Consider the following 25237-nt stretch of genomic DNA (forward strand, 5'->3'; position numbering starts at 1 on the left):
AGAAGTGATTTATTATCACGTCTTTTACCATTAATTGGATCGACACTAACATATCGCCCATGCTGTTTTATGATACTTGATGGCCACGATGGTGATGCCTGCAATCTTGATGGCCACGATGGTGATGCCTGCAACCTTTCGACCAGGTGACGTCGAAACGGAATTCAAACAAATCATTTTCCAGAAAGAGGGAATTTTGTTTGGTTACAGAAGAGGGAAAATGGTAAAAAGAATGTGGGGTATGGGTAAAAACGTGGGTGAGAGGGTGAGGGGTAAGGAGAGAGAAACGTGAGATATATGGATACCTTTAATTAAGGAGTAAAAACTACCCATTAATTAGATATGGATACCTTTAATTAAGGAGTAAAAATAGCCCATTAATTAAACCCTTAATTAAATATGGTCTAGGATTGGTAATTTGGTATACGGGTTTGTAATTAAATCAAACCTTAAACATTGAGGGTAATAAGGTTTCATATGTGGTATAGGAATGTAAAAATCCCTAAATATAAACCTTACTTAAATCTTCCAAAGTTAATTCAAAAAATAAAGGCTGAATACATACGGAGACACTTAAAGTTGACACGATTTTTTATTTACACACCTGAACTTAAAGGTATTCCTATTGAGCACTTATACTAACCGAAACTTATTCCAATTGAGCACTTCTTTGACAATCAGCCAAACTTACAAAGTTTGTGCAATGCACTCGCTGCTGACGTGGCGAATGACGAATAAAAAAGGACATATATTATTTTGAGTAAAAAAAAACTATGTTAAATATATTTAATAAACAAAATAATCAGTGGTCTTGGTGTTCTTCACTATTTTCATGTGTGTTCTTGTTCTAAGCACGATTTTAATCCAAATTTTTAAGAGAAACTCCTCCAAATTTGTTATAACTTCAGCTAAAGATTCCCCACGACGATCCGAAGACAGCCCCAATATTAAGTTCTCAAACTTTCATCAAATCAAGTAACCCATTTTAAACCTTCAAGCTTTTTAAAGACCCTATTAATGGTGGCTTTCATTTAGTCACAGTTCTCTGCAACAAGATTTCAACAATTTCTTGCTTGAACCCGGGAATCTCAAATCCCTCCAAAAGCTTCTCCTCTGAAAGTGTGAACACAGCTCCTATTTTTGAATGAGGATATTGATCTGATATTTTTATTATCTCAAGCCGTAGACATTTGCCTTTAGCATCAGCTCTTTTTTCTTCTTTACTTCATTGCTCCTCCTCTCTGTTAGCTCTTAATGCATACATTGAAGCAAGAATTTGGCAAGTATTTGTTTCAAGTCTTTACTAAATAGATTGGTGTCATGCGCTTAGTATTACACGAGAGAAAGAAGGGGGTGCGGCTAATTCTCTTCGGCCAGCGATGTCATGGCAGATCTGTTTTGTTTTTGAGGGAGAAGAAGAAGCAAATAAAAAAGAAAAAAATAAAAAATCTATTTTTTGAGTCTTCACGCGCCTATATCGAGTGAAACTCACTTTATGTGTCAACTCAACAAGAAGTGTTCAATTGGAATAAGTTTCGGGTAGTATAAGTGCTCAATAGGAACACCCTTGAGTTCAGGTGTCCAAATGAAAAATCGTGCCAACTTTAAATGTCTCCGTATGGATTCAGCCAAAAATAAAACCATGGTCAACAGAGTTAAACCAACTAACTCAATACATTTTCGTATTACCCATAATCTACAGAGACTAAATACATTGTTAGTTTTCCAGTTGGAGCCTTAAAAGCCCATCAAATCCATGATTTTCCTACTTAAATGTCATGTTTTAATTTGATTGTAAAAATCGACGTAAAATTATGTAATTAACTCAAAACTAATTTAAGTCATTATATCGATCCCCAATGGGTGATTATTTGTTCAAAATGTCCCAATCGGCAGTCCAAAATCCCATATATGAAGTTGGAATTCTGGAAAACTTAAAATTGTCAAATTTATAACAGGGCCTACTGCAGTTGCAGGGACCTATGCATGGGCTTGGCTCGCTATCGCAAAGTTGGCGGCTAGGCAGCTGAGCTTCTCGATCGCTGGCAGAAGCTTGCTACAAAAAATTACTGCACAATTTTTTTCTTTCCAACATGTCCGAACCCCTCAGATTCAATTTAGATTATACCAACAAGTCACAAATTACTGTAACAATATATACACACTTCCAAAACATAATTAGTAACACAATTAAGCAAATAGAAGGGTCGAGTTGTCACATAATAACTATTGCTTAATTGGACTTGCTAATTATGTAATGGGCAAGAAGACTTGCCCAAAAGCAAAGGGGGGAAATAGGAGACCGTTGACTTGGCGGCTAATATAACTGTAACGTGGAAAACAACCAGAAATCTATTCTATTCTCTAATAAATTTTCCAGTCAATGGGCATCCAGTACACCTAACGCGTCCTCCTCTTCTCCTTTCCCCTAAATTTCCTTCCTCCTTCCCTTTCCTTCTTCATTGACCCCTACACATATCTACAATTATATGTATATATTTAATTATCTATATATATACACATATGCTCATATTTACACTTATTACATGTTCATATGATCTTGTCTTAATTAGGCACATATTTTTTTCTTTTCTTGAGCTAGATTAAGGACTGAAATTAATTCATGGCTGATGCAAATATGGGTGCCGGTGGAGGTCAATTCCCTGATTTTCCTTCGGTTTTAACTCACGGCGGACAATATGTACAGTTTGATATTTTTGGTAATTTCTTTGAGATCACTACCAAGTATCGTCCTCCTATTATGCCTATTGGTCGTGGTGCTTATGGAATTGTCTGGTACCTTCTTTTTCTTCAACTTCTTTTTTTCTTTATCCATGAAATTGTTTTTCCTTTGGGTTCTTTTCCTCTTTGTGTTTTCTCTGTATTGAGAGTAAAATTGGATCCAACACTATGCAGATTCAGAATTTAAACTTAATGAGTTCAATCTTTAGTGTTTTTTAACGCTGAACTCATTGTATGTTTGAAATGAGTAAATTTATGCCAATGTATTTGACTGGATACGGAGTTTAAGAAAGAAAAAATGACTTTTAAAACTTGTGCTATAAACATGATAGTCATTTATGTGGCTATAGTTATCTCATTAAAAATAAAATGAGAAATTTAAAGTTGAACTATTCCTAAATAAGAAAATGTGTCATTCTTTTTTGGTACAGAATATAAAGGAAAAAATGTCATATAAAATGGGACAGAGGTAGTAAAATGTGTCATTTTATATTGAAAAAACTAAAATTTTACCACTTGTGCCTCATTTTAGATGACATTCTTTCTTTTTAGTCTGTCCAAAAAAACATGATGGTTGTATCTATGTATGGTTAAGTTGAGTCCATTTAATAAAGGCTCTATATACCTTTGCCAGTAGGTGCAGGAACGCCACATATGTGTATATATGTTGAATATATGTATATTTACTAAGTGGTGTATTTGCTAGCTTTAAATCTTAGATTCGCCTCCGAATTCTAGCCGATAATGGTGTTTTGTCTGTCTGTGTATGTAAAGCTCGGTGTTGAATACGGAGCTGAATGAGATGGTTGCAGTTAAGAAAATCGCGAATGCGTTTGATAATTACATGGATGCTAAGAGGACTCTCCGTGAGATTAAGCTCCTCCGCCATTTAGACCATGAAAATGTGAGTCTTCTTCTGTTCCTTTTCTTACTCTGGTACTCTTCTTGATGTTGTGAGTTGTTATTGAAGGAGAATTTCTACTGATCATGAAGTGAGAATCCCATGCTACTGCTTTACAGACTAGCCAGCCCCCCCCCCCCCCCTCCCCATTCCAAATGCAACTGGCTATGTTGTGCGGACTCTCCAAATGCTGCCACACCCGTGTCAGATATCCAATACGCACCAAGCGACATTTTCAAAGAGCCCGAGCAACACAGACAATTGGTTAGATTAAACTAGTTATTCTATCAAATTAATCGATTACTGGAGTGAAATGGACATGAATAGTGTCTACATAGGGGATTCATATAGCTGAGCTCAACTGGTTTGGGATTGAGGGTTAATTGATTGAATGATAGAAATACCGTGTTCATTTTGATTTTTGTAAATCAAGCCTGTCAAGGCTACAATAGCAAACATCATCCAACATTTCATATAAAGGCATAGCCCTTTTAACTGTTTAATATGGGCTCCTTGAGTTAAATTGATTAAACATGGAGTATGGATTGGTTGTTGATAAGTTTTTTCTTGCACTTAAGTGATTCCTGAATCTGAACAATTTCTTCTCTCTAATCGTCTTTGCTTCCTTTTCTATGTCGGCTTGAAAATTGTGGAAATTTGATTCTCCAGAATAAAGAGCAATTTTCATAGTACTAGTAGGTAAAGACAACAAACTCGTTGCTGGTCAGACAGTTCTTTCTTTCTGCCCTTGTTGTAATGGAATTTCCAGAAGCTGAGAATAAACAAATTCTATTGCTTTCAGCTGTCTATAGCACGATGACTAGATTTTTAGTGGATACTTAATAATGTATTTGTTATAGTTTAGATTGTTATTTCATCTTTCTGCATAATTCTGGATAATGTGACTTCATAATGGTGAACTTTACGGCAATTTGCAATTTGGATGCCTCATTTAGTACAAGTACCTCCTAGTTTTTGCTTATTCAAGGAAACCAAAAATTCTCTGCAGGTAATTGGTTTAAGAGACGTGATTCCTCCACCCTTACGAAGGGAGTTTTCTGATGTTTACATTGCTACTGAACTCATGGATACTGATCTTCACCAAATAATTAGATCCAACCAAGGTTTATCAGAGGATCACTGTCAGGTAAATCCACCCCCGAAACTGTACCAAGTTAACTGCGACAATCTATCTAATATGCATCTTGATAGTTTTCTGTAAATTACTTTTCTTTCTTAAATAAAATTTTTTGTTTGCAGTACTTCATGTATCAGCTCCTCCGTGGCCTAAAATACATACATTCCGCGAATGTTCTTCATAGAGATCTCAAACCGAGCAACCTTTTGCTAAATGCAAATTGTGATCTTAAGATATGTGACTTTGGTCTTGCTAGGCCAAACATAGAGAACGAGAATATGACGGAATATGTTGTAACCAGATGGTACAGGGCACCAGAGCTTTTGTTGAACTCTTCAGATTACACTGCTGCTATAGATGTTTGGTCTGTCGGTTGCATCTTCATGGAACTTATGAATAGAAAACCTTTGTTTGCTGGAAAAGATCATGTACATCAAATACGCTTGTTAACCGAGGTAAAGATTGATTCTTGAAAGAAATAACAAAATAAGGATATATACACTTCATTTTTTACATGGAACAAGATTTAACCATGTGGATTCTTGATTTTACTTTGATTATGTTTCTCCTTTCCTCCACGCAAACATAAGCATCAGCTTATTATGGACCGGAAAAAACAACAAATTAGTATACAATTATGAGTAATCTTATGGCGAGAAAATGCTTATCCTGGCTTTTACTTTTCTCAGCTTCTTGGCACCCCAACAGAAGCTGATCTTGGCTTCCTCCAAAATGAAGATGCAAAGAGATACATCAGGCAACTCCCACAACATCCTCGCCAGCAGTTAGCAGAAGTTTTCCCTCATGTGAACCCATTGGCTATTGATCTTGTCGATAAAATGTTGACATTCGATCCTACTAGAAGAATTACAGGTAATTTCCATATTCTGTATTGCTATCTTAGAGATTGGAAAGCTTGAACGATCGACTCTTTTGACTCAAAAAGTATCTCTCTTTGCAATAAAATCATAATACACTTGTCCCTTGCATGTAATAACTCTTTAACATTATAGAGTCCAATAATATATTCATAATCGCTTATCTTTAGGAAAGCTTATCATTCTTTCTTCCTCAGTAAAAAGAGTTCATTTTGCATAGGCCACATAAAACGATGATACTTGCCAACATTTTCACATAGACCACACGAAATGAAGATTCTTGCTGAATCATATTCCGTTTGTTCTCTTTTAAGCTCATCCGCTAATGTATTTGTATTCGGATGCAGTTGAGGAAGCATTAGATCATCCCTACCTTGCAAAGCTCCACGATGCAGGTGACGAACCGATCTGCCCTGTTCCATTCTCCTTTGACTTTGAGCAACAAGGAATAGGAGAAGAGCAAATTAAGGACATGATATATCAGGAAGCTTTGTCACTGAATCCTGAATATGCTTAAACATAAGAGAAATCAATTCTTCTTCTCCTGTTTCCCCTTTGATCTGGAGTATCTACTTTCCTACTGTGGATTTTCTTGCTCGGACCGAGCCACTCAATGTTTTTGCTCACTGGTCAGTCCTTTGCGCAACTTGTAATGTAAGGCAGCCTTCAATGTGCAGCCATCTATATATCTTTTTTATTTTTTATTTTTATTACGGTGCTGTCTGAGCTAGCTTGTGGGCACCTTGATTATTTCATTGGATATTGCTACCTCCCGCCAGCACAACCATTTATATCTCCCACTCATTCTTATGATTTGTATCTTGTGTGTTGTATTCAGCTTATTGTAGTCTGTATTCTTTTTGTTCACTTTATCATGTTGTATTATGTACAGTGGATTGTATTGAGAAGTAACTTTTAGTAGCATGGAAAAAGGCTATCAAGAATTTATAGTCATTTTCCTATAAATTGAGGTGTATTTTTCTCTGTATTAACTATTCGTGCATGAACTTCTATGCTAATGGAATGTGTAGTGAAGAGATGTATAATCTCAGTTTGGCATATGCTAGTGGCTATCGGCCAATTGAAGGTCTATAGAATCCTCCTTCTTTATTATTAGTGCAATTTAATATTCAAGGTTATTTCACATTTATTCCCGTCTTTAAACCTATAACTTTTGTTTACCCTCAAAATCGGATAACAATTGAATTTGTAAGTAGTTTTCAGGATACATGGATTAATTTGACACAAAGCGATAAATTGAATTGTAATTAAAGCGAGCAATGATAAAATAAATTCAAACCGTACGACTTGAACACTATAGCCTTAAAAGTAAGTCTCACTTGAACTAGATGCAATTCAAACGATATCAAATACCGAAGAACAGTAGCTTACAGAAAGAAAATAATATTATACTGCTTTGGGATGAGTGTTACAATGTGTTTTACAAGTAATCAGACCCTCTTTAGGTACAATTCTATAAAAGGTAAAAATCTCCTGATTTGTTGATTTGCCGGTTCCTTATTGATACGTGCCGAGATTTCCGCTGTAATATCCGGCCGGTCACGGATATTTCAGCCTTCTATTATTTCGGTCTCCTGTTGGTTGTACAAGCAATGTCTCCCCGAGCTCGTTCGGGGTCAGGGTCGTTTCCGGGGTCATGGACTCAATGTTTTCGAGGACAGACACTCTGACCTCGTGTTTCGGTTCGATGGAACTCGAAATCGGTCTTCAATCCCTCATGTTCCAAGTTCGATCTGTCGTGTAGTAGACGAGCCCGATTTTGACTGTGTATAACTTTAATGTAATGTAAAGTATAAACTATGGTTAATACTGAGCATATCACAATAATAGAGTAATCTTAGGGCTCGTTTGGTATGAGGGACAAGGAATAATTAACCCCAGAACTAAATTTAAGAAAGTTTCTCCCATGTTTGATAGGTAGAAAATTACGGTATAATTAATCCCGGAATTAATTATCCCGAGATTGTAGTATTTTTTTATCCCCATGAAAAGATGAAATAACTAATCCCAGAATAATTAATCATGTGATAACATCTTTACAACCAAACGTTTCCTTAGAGTTTATTAAGACTTGGCACAATTGTCATGCTAAAAGCACAAAATACGAATTTCAAAATTTAATTTGTAGTTCCTTGTAAGAACTGCTATAAGAATAGAATAAAGAGTGCACTGTGTGATGTGTCGATTAGGATTAATGAGGTAGCCAGGAATTTCGTCAAGGGTGTTCAAACTTTAAATAAGTCAATAATTTTTAATGTTCATCAATGGTATAGTAAATTTTTATAAACAATAAACAATAACAACAACCCAGTGTAATCCCACAAGTGGGATCTGAGTAAGGTAGGATCTACGCAGCGTTACTCCTACTCTGGAAGGGTAGAGAAACTGTTTCTGATAGACCCCCGACTAAAGAAAAGATGGAAAAAGCACTTATAGCAAGAAATAGCAATACAAGATATTTGGCTAGCCAATAAAAAACTTTTAATAGAACTATAATTTTATAAATCAAAACTAAAATAACAAAAAGACAACATGAGAAATGTTACTAATACAAGTAAGCTAAAACCAAAGGAAAGAGAGAGTCGAGAGGATTTGTAGTTTGTAGAGAGCTTTTGTTGATTTGTTTTTTGTAGAGCTTGACTTTTAAATTATAAAATTTACTTAAGAAATAATTTTTAGTTAAAAAATACTTTTAAGATTAGTTTTTTATTTCTACACAAAAACCCCAATATTTAAATTATATATAATATAATTTTTCGGTGAAGAGTGTGCACTTGACCATTCTTGGCATAGGGTAGCTACGCCCACCGGTTAGGACGGGTTCAAAATGTGATAACAACATTTAAGTGGACAAAGATGAAGGGACTAATCCACTATCCATTGAATTTCGGATTATGTGCCATCAATCCTCGGAAATTTCTCTGTTATAAAAAAAGTAATATGAAAAATATAAATCGTGAAAACTCAAAAAAAGAAAAAATGGCAACAAGATATAAATTTGCAGTTCAGACGATTATTTTGACATGTTTTACCTGTCCAAAGTCTTAACTCTTACATTTCATTTCTTCCTTGATTTAGGAGACCATCAAAATTGTAAATTTTAGAATTTGAGTACTTTACATATTTAGAAGGGAAGGACGGCTAAAATGATTAGTTTCATTCTTGTATGATTGTTATCTAGCTGGGAGATTGTTGAATACATAAATTAAGAGAAAAGTTTTCCATAACTTTGACATGTGGGAATATATAATAAAAAGATTTTATTAAATAAAAATGAAAAATCTATAATTGAAAACAATTAAATTTGTTAGCATAAGGAAACGAAATAAGGTGGGAATATCCAATAAAGTAGGGTATTTTAATATCAAGATACTTCTCCAAGCTAGGATGAGGTGTAAATTATCAAACCTAGATAGACTCATCATTCAGTTAAGGACAAATTTTTCATTGAATATGTTATACCAAAAATCCACCCCAAGTGATATAATTTAATGTGTGTGGTCCAACAATAATTGAGAATTCCAATTTTTTTTTTTTGGTCATAATTCTATGCAACTTGGCTGATGACTGGTGAACCAATTATTATTATACATTATGTGTAAGAATTAAATTTAAGTTATATACATTAACAATATAAAGATTCTTTATATTTTTAATGAATTTTCATCTGCAATAGCAAATTAATTATTATTTTACCAGGTTACAGAACAGCATACAAATTTATACATAACGTATATTATTACTGTTTTAATTATGTAAATATTGTTATGTCGTCGGTGCAAAAACTTAAATCACATTTTTATTAGATACTCAAGCGTGTTGACTTTCTTCAGCTTCCCTAGAGATAAATATGTGGACGTCTCATTCTACTGAATCCCCCTCATGCGTCAAATTAAAATGAAAAAGAAAATAGACCATACTTTAAGAAAAAATAACGTATTTAATCCATGATAGGCAATATCTGAGTGGGAAAAAGAAAATTGAAATTAATTGTCACACTAAGGATTGTTAAAAGAACCAGCAGAGTGCCAATTTTTAACCCTTTTTGCATCTCATTTTCTAACTATTATTGTAGAAGACATTTTCACTAACAATGCAATTTAACCGATTGTAACAAGTTAGTTGTTTACCAAAATTTTCACGTTAAAAAATTGAAAAATGGACAAATACACCTTTGAGCTATATGCTTTAATATGCAATTAGTCTTGGATGAATCAATGGAAATATGGAAAATAAGTTTAAGATCTTGCTGGATTTCAAATGAGTCAATGAAGCCAATAATTAGAAAACTTGCCATTTCCAAACACTTAGCTTATTTTCAATCTATATAGTCTGCCTTCTAGTTGTAATATACCAGCCAGCTATTTCATATTTCGTATTTCGTATTCTGTATTTCATATTTCATATCTCTTATATATTGTTGTTATTTTATTACGCATTTTTATGGTACTAATATATCATCTCCTATTGCTTTTTTGAGCCGAGGGTCTCCTGGAAACAGCCTCTCTACCCTTCGGGGTAGAGGTAAGGTCTGCGTACATATTACCCTCCCCAGACCCCACTTGTGGGATTATACTGGGTCGTTGTTGTTGTTGTTGTATAGTCTGCCACTCGGACTGATATCAAAGAATGTTCAGTTTTCAAAGAACATTTTTTGGTAATGACCTTTTTGGTTCATTTCTCTAACCGAGGGCCTATCAAAAATAACTTCTCTGCGCTTCCAGGGGTAGGGGTAAGGTTGCGGCCTGCGTACATCTTACCCCCAGACCCCGCTTGTGTAAAACTACTGGGTTTGTCGTGATTGTTGTAGTCTGCCACTCGGACTGATTGTTCACGTCAGATCTCAGGTTCTCTATTGACTTCCTAAATAGGGTTCTTTTCACCTTTCCTTCATAGTACTTGTACACTATGAAGGATCGAGGGTACCAACAGTAGTTCATTGAACAACTATTAAAGCTTCAGGTTAGCAGAAACTACTTTGATGATATAAACCAAACTCTTGAGGCCAAGGGAGCAACTTTAGGAAGCAAAGAAGAAAGTGCAGCATCTAAAGAGATTAACGCTCAAGATCCTGAAAAAGATGAGTTATGTCAATATGAACAAGGAAAGAAGAACACAAAGGAAACTAGAGACAATGAATTTTGGACACAACTGCTATGATGGAAACAAAATTCCTATTAATAGAATCACAAGATTACTATGAGCATTTACTATACTTGGAAATTCTATTTATAATGCAGTTCAGGATAGTATGGGCATGATGATAAGTGTGGCAACTGATCCTTTGGCTTTTACTATTCAAGCAGCTATATCTCCCCTGTGCATTACAATGTGGTATAGCATTATTACTTGCGAATGGACTGCTATTTCTTCTGTATATACAGTACTAATAAAAAAAAATCTTTTACCTGGTTTAACGTCAGAATACTTAAAAAGCTTGAATAGAGCAATCATTCCTCAATTTGTGAAGCTGAGTTAGCAAACACGGAACCACAGATCAATGTCCAGTGATAGTGAATATACACAAAGCTGCTTATATTTCACCTTCTAGGAAGTCATGAGAGTTTAACAAACACTCGGGCAGAAGAAGATAATTATAGGAAATCCTACCCATGTTTACCCTTAAAATGGGATAATAATTGAATCTATACACGGTTTTAAGGATACGTGATATAACTTGACACAATTTAAGAAGATAAATTAATATTGAGATTAACGATAAGAAAATGAATGCAAACCACACAAATTGAACAGTCTTGGCCTTAGAGTTTGATCACCCTCGAGCCAAGAAATGCCTCTTCTGATGTAAGAGAAGAATAACAAGGTGATGAGAGCTAAAAATAGCAGTAAGTTGCTTTGTATTGCGTATTTCAATGTGTCTTACAAATGATCAGACCCCTTTTATATAGTAGGGGTATCCTACTCTTGGTACAATTCTATATAGAGTAAAAAATCTTATGATTTGCTAATTACTCGGATCCTTGATATGTGCCGAGATTTCCGCCGTGATCCTCGACCGATCACAGATATTTTGACTTTCCGTTATTTGGCTCGATAAGTTTCTCTCGATCTTGCTCGGTTTCTTGCTCGGTCTCGATCTTGATCGATCTCGATCTTGATCGGTCTTTGGGTCACAAGCTCAACGATCTAATGTTGCACCATGGTTCGATATAATACGAGGTCAAACCTTAACCTATCATGTTCCAGTATCGATTAATCGCACAAAGGGCGAGCCCATTTTTGATCGTATACAGATAGTCCCCTCGTTTCTCGGAGAAAAGATGACGAGAAACGATATGAACTTCCGAATCCTGTCTCGATGGGCCATGACGTAAGCGACGAACGGTCACTGAGATACCCGACTTGACGTATGCAACAGATGGATACCGAAACGTCATGTCGGTCCAATTACCAAGGCATTAAATGCCTGTCAGTTGCTGATCGGCCACTATGGATTCTGAACCGTCACCAGCAAGCAATAAGTACACCAACTTTCCTTTATTCAACCTTCACGTTCAAAGTTCCTCATGTTCTTGTTTTTCAAAAATCCTTTTGCTTTGCAATTCTTGTATCCAAATTTCTTGAACTCTCAACAAACCGCATACCATTCTAATTCCCTTTTCTTCTATTCTACAATGGCAAAAACTTCTAAGACTGTACCACAAAAGGAGGCCGCCTCTTCATCACCACCCGCCGGCGACGGGGCTGCATCGGAATCTCTCCTTGAGGAATTCGTTCCGCTAGGATGCCCTACTATTGCCGATTTTAAGATTGAAAAGACCTCTTCCGTATCGGGTCGATGTGAGCCGGTCTCGAGTTACATATGCACAATTACTGATGATCTCCTCACCAAGGTTAAAGAAGATTGCAACTGGGTCGATAAGCATGTGGTACTACCTTCGCCCGAGGAATCGATCACTACTCATGTGGAGGGTTTTCTAAGTATTTACACTTACCCCTTCATATTGGGTCCCTTAGACCCTATCATCATTGCCTTCTACAAGAGATATGACGTGACTCTTGGCCAGATCCACCCTTCCTTCTAGAGAATAGTGATTCTCCTCCGATTCTTCTTAAGCAAAATCGAAGGATGTCCCTTTACTCTCGATCACCTTATGTGCCTCTACAGTCCCCGACTCTATCGATGAGGGCTGATCAAGCTTGCTCGCCGGGCCATTAAGGCCCCGTTCTCGAGTATAGACGAGGCTTGGGACCAAGGTTGGCTGGGCCAATTTGTTCGAAAAAAGACTTAGGACCCGGTCCATGCCGAAGACATGCCATTTCCTGAGAAATGGAACACGAATCGTAAGTAGTACTTCGCCTTGAATGTTCAATCTTGTTGTTTTACCTCTTATCTTCTTCCTTATCGATGTTTTTGGTGTTGCGGTTGTGGCCCAGGTGCCAGACGTAGTTTTTGAACTCAAGGAATGGATCGAGGGCCTGGTGTCACAGAGACCATACTCCGTGCGTGCTTAGATAGAATTATTGAAGGGCAGATGGGAGGCCCATAATCATGGTAAGTTTTCTCTTTTGATGTAATAATGTTTAATTTCCTCCTTGTGCAGTCGAATTCTTATTGGTTATGTTTTCTTTTGTAGGTATACCCAAAGATGTTGCCATAAGGCCTCCATCTGGTGATGGGGATGTAACTTTCGAGTCCCCTGCTCCGAGGCAGGGTGATGAAAAGAAAAGGAAAAGGGCTCCGAGTTCCCTGAACTCGGAAAATAAGAAACCGAAGAAGAGGTCGCGCAAGCCCAAGGGAAGCACATACGCTCTATCGTCGGACTCAATCCACCGATTAAGGCATGAGTCCGAAGAAGAAGAAGAGAAATCCAAGCTGGTGGCCCGTGTGCGGTCAGGTGTTGCGATACAAGGGCTCTCTAAGCTGGAGGAAGTTGATGAGGGAGTTTTGGCCGAAGCTCCCAAACCAGAAGGGGTTGAGGCCACTCCGCCCCAGGCTAGGGGGTCAGGAGAGATACCAGGGGCGACGCTTCTCGAGAAGAGGAAGGTGCCCCGAGAGATGAGCTTGGGGTGATCGACATTACCGGGTCCCCTCAGATTTCAGATGCCATGATTCTCGAGGTCGGTATGTTAGAAAGCCATTCTTACGAGGGGCCTTAGGGGGAGACTAATATCCACCACTTCTTGGACGGATTAGATTCCACTACTTCGGAAGATGTCACCGAGCTTGGTAACTTGCCGGTGCCAAGGAAAGTACCGTCATCGGGGGCCACTGGGTCTATATCAAGCCCAAAACTGGTGGGTCGATTTCGGCCCCAAGTGTTAACCCTGACCGCAGACGGTCGATAATTTTTTCTCTCCCGGAGGATGCTCGGATTTTCTCTGCCCCCGTGGGGATTGCTAGCTACCTCATTTGCTTGGTAACTGAGGAAGACCAGGGCGTGATGGACGCGGTGGAAGTGCCTTGCCTATTTAATGAGTCCCAACATGCTTTGAACCGGGTAACTTCGAGTGTCACTTCATTACTTATTTTAAATTTGAAGTTGTAAACAATCCTAACACCTTTCTTTGTGCTTGTAGGCCTCGGTATTGCATCATGAGGCTTTTCTCCGAATCCGGGAGGAGTTAACGTAACATGATGTTGAGGTTCAGGAGCGCACCGAGAAGTGAGATACTTACAAGTTTCTGAGTGAGAAGCTTCAGGCTGAGTTAGAAGCGGCTCGGAGTAAGCATGCCGAGATGGCCGAGCAGGTATTACGAGTGCTTCATAATAGTGAGATGAATTAAAGATAGTGACTAACGATCCGATCAGGTACTACAGAGGCTTGAATAGATCGGGAAGCTTCAGGCACAGGTATATACGATTCAAGTTGAGGCTGAGGAGTTCAAGAAAAATATGGGCATCTTAGCCTCAAAAAAGGAAGCTGTCCAAGCACAACTGGAGTCGGCCGAGACCCAACTCCGAGCTGCAAAAGAGAAGACCTCGATGCAGGTCAAGAAAATCGAGGAGCTTCAATCCCAATTGGACTTGGCTATTTCTGATACGACAAACTTGGCCAATGAACTTGAGGCAGCCAAGTCTGAGGTGGTTGTGTCCAATACCAAAGCCGACGCTACAGTGGTCCAATTCAAGGTCGATGTCGAGGCCATCCCGGCATAGTCCAAGAGCACAGTGGATCATGCAAGTTGGCAAGCTCAAAGGGAAGCCCTCGAGGGAGTCCATGCTCAGGACTTCGATATATTGGCTGAATTCGAGAATGCCAAAGCAGAAGAAGCCAGGGCCCGAAAATTGGCCTTTCCCGAGGAAGATTCCAAGTCTGAAGGCGGGGAAGATCCCGAAGACGGAGATGCTGCCTCCGATGAAGACCAGGACACTTAGGCCTTTATAAGTTTTTTTTCATCTTTTTGGGGCCGTTTCGGCAATTGTAGATTTTTTGTACTGGGCCATTCTGGCCTTTGTAAAAAAGATTATTGGGTGAATATATACAAATCTTTTCTTTCCCTTTCATCTTTCAAACTTTTCCTTTGTTTTATTACTTGTATTCTTAAAGTTCGGAAATGCCTTAGCATAAAATAACTTCGGTTGTGAGTTCGAACAAACCATGTTTTCATATTATTCTTATTTTTGAGGTGTCTTGGACGTTCGATGTTACCAGGAACCTTCTCCCAAAGTAAATAACTCATATTAAAGTTTGCTGAGGGTAACCTTTAGAACTGGTTATGAAAATTTTGAAGGCCTATTTTTTGTTATGGTTTCGGACGTCTCCGGTCCGTGCCAATATTGCAGTAGCCTTTTAGTTCGGGTGTCTCCCAATGGAGTTATCCAGGTTTTCCTAAGATAACATTCCCCGAGTGGGTACGACCGTGGCCACTAAAATTTGGGTTTGCCTAATAGGTCTTATGCCCCCGATGTTTTAATAGCTCGATCTGTTTGAGTTTGTTTCTAGACGGCAGTCCCCAAGTGAGGGAGTGACCATTCGAAGTTTGGTTATAAGCGGCCCTTGGTCTCATTACCTTTAGGAGATCGGAAGTACGAAATTCTTTAAGGGATGTAAAGAGGAAACTTTTAAAACATAAGATAATTGCAAGGAAAGTACTTCTCTTTATTCTTGTGAAAAACAGTTATACATGCATACATGTTTTATGTCAGGGCTAGAGCAACCTATGTAGGCACGATAGTTTGACCGTTTGGCCCTTACAACAAATCTTACCTACCGAGACCCTTATATTACGAGGTAATTTCCTTGCAAAAGTCGATATCCAAGGGTAATGCCCCCAGTATTCGAGGTTGATTGTAGAGGAACCTCGAATACTGTTAATGCTTTCTTTGGCACCCATTCGTGATCGGACTTTGATTCTAAGTTAGCACAATCCATTGTTGCCTCGTTAAAAACCTTGCCAAAAAACCCAATTGGGACAAAAACGGTTCAAGAGAAAAAGAGTGCAATGCGTGCTTTCAGACCTAAAGACTTCGTGACGCCCCTTGTTGACCACCTGCAAATGTTAGTCTGAAAATAAAAGGAAATGAAATGTGGTCATACCTTAGCAGTAATATCGTTTTAGGTGAGCTATGTTTCAATTGTTCGGTAGTTGTTCTTTGTTTGTCATTCCGAACTTATTGGATCCTTTCCGTGTGACCTCGAGAATTTGGTATGGTCCTTCCCAATTCGCACCCAATTTACCTTCGTTCAGACTCCGGGTGTTTAATGTGACCTTTCTTAGTACTAAGTCCCCGATATTGAAGTATCGAAGGTTGGTCCTTCGATTATAATACCTCTTGATCCGTTGCTTTTAGACGGCCAATCGAACAAGGGCGGCCTCATGTCTTTCATCCAATAGCTCTAGGCTTGTATTCAGGGCCTCATCATTTGATTCCTTCCTTACATATCAAAATCTGATACTCGGCTCCCTGACTTTGACCGGTATTAGAGCTTCGGTGCCATAAACCAATGAGAACGGGGCAGCCCCAGTATTGGACTTCGAAGTTGTACGATATGCCCAAAGAACTTCGGACATGATCTCTTTCCATTTTCCCTTAGCGTAAGTCAACCCTTTTCTAAGGTTTTGGATTATGATTTTGTTGGTCGATTCGGCTTGTCAGTTCCCACTAGGGTAATAAGGTGTCAATAAGATCCTTTGATCTTATGATCTTCAAGAAATTTGGTCACTTTATTGCCGATAAACTATTTCCCGTTGTCACATACAATTTCGGACGGTATCCTGAACTGACATATGATGTGGTCCCAAATGAAGTCGAGGACTTCCTTCTCCCTGACCTTCTCGTATGCCTGTGATTCAACACACTTAGAAAAATAGTCAGTCACAAATAAGATAAATTGAGACTTACCTGGTGCTCATGGAAGAGGGCCGACAATGTCCATCCTCCACTTCATGAATGGCCATGGCGATAAGACCGAATGCAATGGCTCCCCGGGTTGGTGAATCATCGGAGCATACCTTTGGCACTTGTCACATTTTCGTATGAACTCTTTTGCATCCTTTTCCATGTCGATCTAGTAATAACCGGCTCTAATTCCCTTAGAACATATTCGGTATCTCCCAGTCCCAGACATATTGCTAGTGGGCCATCGAACATTCTCATGAACAAGGTTTCGTCCTTAGACAAGCTGAATCAGGCTACCCTTGTGCGCAGGGCCCTCGATTCCTTTGGATTAGAGGGAAGTTTCCTGGTCTTCAAATACTCAACGTATTTATTTCTCCAATCCCAGGTTAAGCTTGTGGAGTTTATTTCGACATGACCTTCCTCTACTACCAACCTCATGAGTTGTATGACTGCCCCGAAGTTTAGCTCATCGTCTTCGATCGACGACCCTAAGTTTGCAAGGGCATCGACCTTACTATTTTGATCTCGAGGCACGTGTTGGAAAGTCCACTCTTTGAACTGATGTAATGTTACCTGTAGCTTGTCTAGGTACCTTTGGATTTGTTCTTCTCTGACTTCGAACATTCCGTTAACTTGGTTTACTACGAGGAGGGAGTCGCACTTAGCTACGATCACCTCCTCCCCTAAGCCTTTGGCTAGTTCGAGACATGCAATCATGGCCTCATATTCGGCCTCATTGTTAGTCAATTTTACAATTCTAATAGATTATGTAACTATATTGTCTGTGGGTGGCTTCAGTACGCTGCCAAGTCCAGACCCCTTTACATTCGAGGCACCGTCTGTAAAGAGGGTCCAGATTCCCGAAGATGTTCTCGAGTTTACCAACAACTCTCTTTCGATTTCAAGTATTAGGGCCGGCGTAAAGTCGGCCACGAAATCTGCCAAAATTTCAGATTTAATGGATGTTCAGGGTTGATATTCGATATTGTACCTGCTGATTTCTACGGCCTATTTGGCAAATCATCCTGAGAGTTCGTTTTTATGTATTATATTTCATAAATGGTAGGTTGTCACAACACATATAGGATGGCACTGAAAATATGATTTCAGTTTTCTAGAGGCACTTAACAAAGCGAGTGCCAATTTTTCTAGGTAAGGATATCTAGTTTCGGCCTCACCTAAGGTCCTTCTAACATAATAAATTGGAAATTTTGTACCTTGTTCTTCCCGGACTAGTACTCCACTTACCACTATTTCTGATACTGCTAGATACAAGTATAGTCGTTTGTCTGCCCTAGGCGTGTAACTAACATATTGTCAATGTAAACTTTCATGGATTTTCCTATTTGTTTTTCGAACATTTGATTTACTAGTCGTTGGTAAGTGGCACCGACATTTTTTATCCAAATGGCATTAAGTTATAGTAGTATGTGCTATACTTAGTGATCAAGAGGTCTTTTTTTGATAATCAGGGTTCATCCGTATTTGGTTGTACCCGGAGTAGGCATTGAGAAAACTAAAGATCTCGTGGCCAGCCCTTACATCGATTATGCGATCGATGTTCGGCAAAGGGAAAGAATCTTTGGGGCATGCCTTATTTAAGTTTTTATAATCCACACACATTCTTAGTTTGTTCCACTTTTTAGGGACTGCTACTATGTTTGCTAACCATTCCGGGTATTTGACCTCCCGGATGGACCCTATTTTAAGGAGCTTAGTTACCTCATCCTTGATGAGTGCTTGACCTCGGACCGAGGTCTCCTTTTCTGCTTTACCGGATGGAATTTCGAGTCCAGGCTTAGCTTGTGAGTAGTGATCTCCCGTGGGATCCCTGTCATATCGAGATGGGACCAAGCAAAACAATCCATGTTAGCGATAAGAAATTGAATGAGTTTTTTCCTGAGCTCGGGAGTTAACCCCGTGCCCAGGTATACCTTTCGATCGGGGCAGATGCTCGATTAGTACAACTTGCTCCAGCTTTTCGACCAATGATTTTGTAGCGTCGGAATAATCGGGGACCATAAAGGATCGGGTACCCCGTAATTGTCATCTTCATCAGTCCCCTTCATGTCTGGTTGGGTCGAGGCTGGCTCTGGTGATTACTATTTGGCTTCCTGCTTTGTTTTCGAACCTGACTCTTTTGCGGATGATAGCGTTGCTATCAGAATTACTTCATCGACGACAAACATTTCTTTTGCGGTGGGTTGTTTCCCGTATAACATCTTGACCCCTTCCGGTGTTGCAAATTTTAATACTTGGTGAAGTGTCAAGGGCACAACCCTCATGTTGTAGATCTATGGTCTCCCGAACAGGTCATTGTACCTCATGTCCCCTTCGATCACATAAAACTTCGTCTACTGGGTGGTACCGGCTACGTTTACCGGTAACGTTATTTCTCCCTTAGTAGTTTCGCAAGCCATGTTGAATTCGTTTAACACTCGGGCTGCAGGCACGATTTGGTTCTATAGGCCGAGTTGTTCTACGACCCTCGATCAAATGATGTTGGCCGAACTACCTGGATCAATTAACACACATTTAACTCGAGTTTTATTCATGAGTACATAAATTACCAGTGCATCGTTATGGGGATGCATGATTCCTTCTGCATCTTCATCGTTGAAAGATAAAGTTCCTTCTGGTACGTAATCTCGGGTCCATTTTTCCCTTATGATTGACACTTTGGTGCGCTTTATCATCAGATCTTGAGGAACATCGACCCCTCCGATGATCATATGAATGACGTGATGAGGTTCGTCTTGCTTGTTATGTTTGTTGGAATCCCTGTTTTTGAAATGATTCTTAGCTCAGTCGCTCAAGAATTCCCGAAGGTGCCTGTTGTTGAATAATCGGGCTACCTGCTCTCTCAATTGTCGATAATCCTCCGTTCTATGACCATGTGTGTCATGATACTTGCATATTTGGTTGGGATACCTTTGAGCTGGATCAGTTTTTACAGGCTGAGGCCACTTAGTATCATTTATGCGTCCGATAGCCGATACAATGGAAGCTGCATCAATACTAAAGTTGTACTACGATAACTGTGGTGCTTAATTAGGTCCGATAGGTCTTTCGAAACCGCTTTTGCTCATGAGCCCTCGAGAGCTCTGGCCTTGATCACTTCTCCTTTCGTTTCGAGCAGAATTTCGCCCAGAACCGTTGTTCCTTCGATCTCCATTGTACGGCTGGTATCTTTCTCTATTCAACCTGGATTCTCGGTCAATATCCCTCTTGATTCTATAGACGGGCCTGATAGGATAAACGAACCCGGAAGGAGCCCCAAGTTGATCGTCTTCGAACCTGATCTTCGATTGGTACCGATTATGCACATCGGCCCAAGTAACAGCAAGATACTCTATCAGATTCTGTTTCAACTACTGTGAAGCCACCGAACTTCAAACATTGAGACCTTGGGTGAAAGCTTGAACAACCCAATCATCAACGATCAGTGGTAGATCCATCTGTTCCATTTGGAATCGAGACACGAATTGCCTAAGCATTTAATTGTCTTTCTATCTTACCTTGAAAAGGTTCGATTTCCTAGTTTCGACTTTGATGGCCCTGGCGTGTGCCTTTACGAAAGAATCTGCAAGCATAGAAAATGAGTCAATAGAATTAAGTGGTAAATTTTGGTACCATATCATAGCTCCCTTTGATAGGGTCTCCTCGAATTTCTTTAGCAAGACAGATTTGATCTCGTCATTCTCTAGATCATTCCCTTTGATAACACATGTGTAAGAGGTGACGTGCTCGTTCGGGTCGGTCGTTCCATTATACTAAGGAATCTCGGGCATGCGGAACTTCTTTGGGATTGGCTTCGGAGCCGTGCTTAGGGGAAAAGGTTTTTGTACAAATTTTTTGGAATCCAGCCCCTTCAATATTGGTGGAGCCCCCGGGATTCGATCGACCGTGGAATTGTAAGTTTCCACCTTTTTGTCGTTTGCCTCGATCTTCTTTTCCCCCGACTCAATTCGCTTTGTCAGTTCTTCGAGCATCCTTATGATTGCAGGATTGGTCTCCGATTCTTTGTCGTTCGATTTTCTTGAAACCGATTTGACCTTGTGTACAACTTCCTGGGATTGGCTCGAGCTCGACCCTGCTCGGTGGGTGATTCTGGTTTTGGAGTTGGGCTATTGCTGCCTGCTGAGACTGCAACATTTCGAAGATCACCCACAGGCTGATCCCGCCATCTTCACCGCCATGTGCGCTTTGAGCGGCTGATTGAACATCCCCACAGACGCTGCCTTCGGGATCGACGGCCAAATTTTCATTGATGGCTACATGTGAGTTGACGTCGATTGGATCTACAGCCGGAACTCCATTGAGGCCAACCGGGGGAACATCATTCCCTGGTGTTGTGTTATCATTTTCGCTGTGGTGGCTGTCACACCTCCTTTTTGTGCGCCCGCCCCGAAGGATAAATGCGCGAGGGGAGTTTTTCCAATTTAAGTGACAATATTCGAAATGGGATTATTTATTTAATTCAGAGTCGCCACTTGGGAAAGGTTTGGCTTTTGGTGTCCCAAGTCACCGGTTTATCTTGAATCCCAAATCGAGAATATTTTCGACTTTTCCAAATGAAGTCTGCGAACCAGAAATTCTAAGTAAGGAACTCTGTTGACCCGAGGGAAGGTGTTAGGCACCCTCGAATCCCGTGGTTCTAGCACAGTCGCTTAAATTGTTATAATGGCTAAATATCTGATTTAAATACATGTTATGACTTATGTGCTTTTATTAAGTTTAAACCGCTTTTATTATTATCATTTATTTTTATAGAATTGCAGCGTCGTGAAAATGCATCTCGAACCACGTCACAATCAATGCACCCGTGGTTGTCAACATATTTCGACTCCGTTGAGATTTGGATTCGGGTCGCATCAATGCGCACCCGAATTTAAGAATATAATTCACTTAAAGTCGCGCCTAAAGAATCTAACGCGTTATTCTCTTTAGGGAGGGCAGTGGAATTCACTAAACAGTCCGTCCCAAATTCTAAGTATTTATCATGATCAATTATTGAGGGCCCCGCAATTTGCATTTTTATTCGGCGAGGCTCGTCTCATTATTTTAGAAGGGAACCCTACAGTGGCTACATTTCTACTACGTTTATCTTTAAAAGAAGGATGATACCGAACTTTGCTTGTTTGAACAAATACAGACATGAATCTTTATTATGTTTGCCGAACCTAAATTTGTTTGATTACCTGATTGATTGTTTATGAGGTGAGAGTTACCTCATGCTTTGTCTTCATCGAGTGAATACGCTTATTAATTTGCTAAGTGAGATTGCAAGCAAACTAACAACATATATTGAGTTATGTTTAACGACCTCCAAGTTCTATTTTTAAACTCTAACCTATTTGAAATTGATAAACGAAATCGGCTGTTTATTAGGAAAATTACTACTAATTGAACTCAAAATGACTATTAGTTTCTCTCAACAATCATCACATTATTTCGAAACAAGGAATCTATACCGAAACCCGATATCGAACCTATATTGGAACAAATAATCTGACAGGAGAGCTGGCATTCATAGCCAGACTCTTAATGTGACTGCATGAGAGTTTGTTTGGGATACATTTATCCCAGACCTAGTACCACAGATTTGTCAATTCAGTGGTCTAGACAAAAATACATACAAGTGCTTGCCATGACTCTATGTCATACAGTCATAACTAAGCCAAACAAAGTGTTATACTGAACTGAATGTATACTAAATCAAACATGCTGTCTATGTCATACTGTCATTACTATTGAACAATGCTATCTAACAGTTCATCTCAAACAGAATGTATGCTAGTTTATACAAAATATTTTGCAGTTTGCAGTAAAAATACAAGCCCAACTAACATTCGACCTATTTTTTAACACCAATGTTATAACATAAACAACTGTTCGTTTCTTTATTTCTGCTTCAACTTCAAACTTTCAACAATACAAGGTTTCAGAGGTTGTGTACCTGGAAATATTTGACAATTGAAGAAAAGGGGAGTCAGCAGAGTACAATGACAACAAAATGCAGCAACAATCACAGCACTATCAGTAGCAGCAGGGCAGAATAGCAGCAGGCAAAGCAATACAGCAAGAACAGGCTCGAGTGCAGAAATGCAACTATGGCCAATAGAAAGCAATAGCCAAATGACAGCAACACCCAGTGGAGTAGAATCAGAACTCCAGACAGACCAAACCAGTGGTAAACCAATGAAAACACTCGACTAATAGACACAACTGGAACTTCAAAGAATCAGAATTGATTTGAATAAGTTGAACAACTGAAACCCAAATAATAATAGGAGGAAACAGTTTCTGTTTTGTTGATTGTACACCTTCTATCTCTTAACCTCTCTCTATCTGTGTTTTCCTAAAATCAGTTCTATCTTTTCCCTTCTATCGTCACAGTGTATGTCCTCTCCTTAATACCAGGTGGTATCTTTTCTCTTTTGCTCTCTTCTCTGTGTGTGTGTTTTTCTTTTTCAGCTCTCAAGGTCCAGTGTGTATCCTCCTTTCCTTCTGTATGTCTATCTCCTCTTTATATCTCTCAATGTGCCCCCTTTATAAGCCTTCACATTACTCCTTTTAACAGCCTGTTTAGAATATCACAGTACCCCTCCCATGTGCCCTTTTTCCTTTTCAGATTCCAATTAGTTATTTAAGTATTAACCCCCATCAACATTCCCTGGCAGACTTAAATTTTAAAAGGTTTAATACTTTTAAACTAAAGCAAGGTATGGGCAATAGAATCTATCTGACAGCATATGCTATCAAATTATTTAAAACTTGACAAAGACCTTTATGCAGGCCACAGGTTGTGCACAAAGCACATGAGGTGCACCAATGCACATGCTGTGCACGAGTGCACATGCCCTCCAATTCAGAATTTAAACCAAACATCCCTCTCACATTACTGATCCAATTCGACAGCTATAAGTAAACAAAAACTGGTTCTTAATTGATTCATCAAATGCTTAGCAGAAGTAAGTCGATTTGTTATTGTTCGGATAGCTGAAACTAATTGACGACACATGTCGACTCGACTATATTAGCATTAACATACACAATCGTAGCCAAAAATCAGACATTCAAAAGTATGGGACACATGACTCGACTTATACTGATTAAACAGAATTATACTTCGAGGAATCAGTTAGTCAGTACAAATTTGGAATACAACCAATACACATGCCTTATCAGAATAGGAGGGGTTCAAAACAAACACAGTGGTTCGGGCAAAGTGGACAAACAGAAGTTGGTAAAAATTCAAAGACGCAAATTGAAACAAAACATGGACAGACATTTAATCACTCACATGGACCAAACAGAAATAAGAAAGAAAACAAGACTCACCTCAAATCTTAAAAATCAAAAACCTTGACTCGGACTTGGACAGACTCTTCTTAAGGCTGAACGGACTTTAATCGAAGTGTTTCTCAGATGAGAAACACTTCGATTAAGGTCCCTTAGACCTTAATTTCCTTGGCTCGAACGGGTATGAACCAGTGACGAGGAACCTTGTGGTTTCAAATCTCAGATCTAGGATTCGTGCTTCTCTGGTCATATTCGGACCAAACCAAGTATGGTTTGGTCACGAGGGGGGTCTGGGGAGTATCTGGTATGAATTTAGGGCCGATCGGTGTAGATTAAGTTCCGACTCGAATCTTCAAATGAAGATTAGAGAAGGTGGGATAGGATTCGAGGTGTGTGGTTGGTAGATTCGGGTTCAAGACGGCATGGGGGTTCTATGGTGTTCAGGTGGAGGTCACCGGCGTTCATGCCGCCGGGTTTCTGGTGAAGGTGTGCAGGGGCGGCTAGGGTTTGAGGGGAAGGGTTCGTGGAGATGAAGGCTGGGGTTCGGATGGGGGGCAGGGTAAAGGTTCTGGGCTTATATAGTTAGTGGGTGGGTTGATCTCAACCGTTAGATCAATCTAGATCTACGGTTTGGATCTGATGGTCTTAAGTGGAACGGTGTCGTTTTGAGGGTAAAGGGTTTTGGGTTGGTCCGGGTGAAAACGGGTCGGGTTCCTCAGGTGGGTTGTGGGGAAGTGATCTTGGCCGTTGATCAATCTGAGATCAACGGCCCAGGTCACACTGGACTAAAACGGCGTCGTTTGGACGCCCTGGGTATCAGGTGGTCTGGACCGGGCGGGCCTGGGTTTTGGGCTGTTTGTTTGGGCCAATTTTGTCAAAATTGGCCCAAGTCCGGAAGGGGTCTTTTCTTTTTCTTTTCTTTCTCTTTTTTTTTATTTAAAAACAAA

The 25237-nt window shown here is 39.5% G+C and overlaps 1 protein-coding gene across 1 annotated transcript; it reads left to right on the plus strand.

Annotated features, from left to right (window-relative positions):
- Positions 1-2510: 2510 nt before the first annotated feature.
- LOC107821857 (mitogen-activated protein kinase 3-like) lies at positions 2511-22438 on the plus strand (the record flags this gene model as incomplete). The annotated part of the gene is given in 7 exon segments (NM_001326084.1): positions 2511-2796; positions 3517-3646; positions 4653-4790; positions 4904-5236; positions 5471-5654; positions 6007-6499; positions 22412-22438. Coding segments are annotated over 6 exon segments (1128 nt in total). The 5' UTR covers positions 2511-2623.
- Between the last annotated feature and the right edge of the window lie 2799 nt (positions 22439-25237).

This window comes from Nicotiana tabacum, chromosome 3 (assembly GCF_000715075.1).
Source record: "Nicotiana tabacum cultivar K326 chromosome 3, ASM71507v2, whole genome shotgun sequence".
Taxonomy (NCBI): Eukaryota; Viridiplantae; Streptophyta; class Magnoliopsida; order Solanales; family Solanaceae; genus Nicotiana; species Nicotiana tabacum.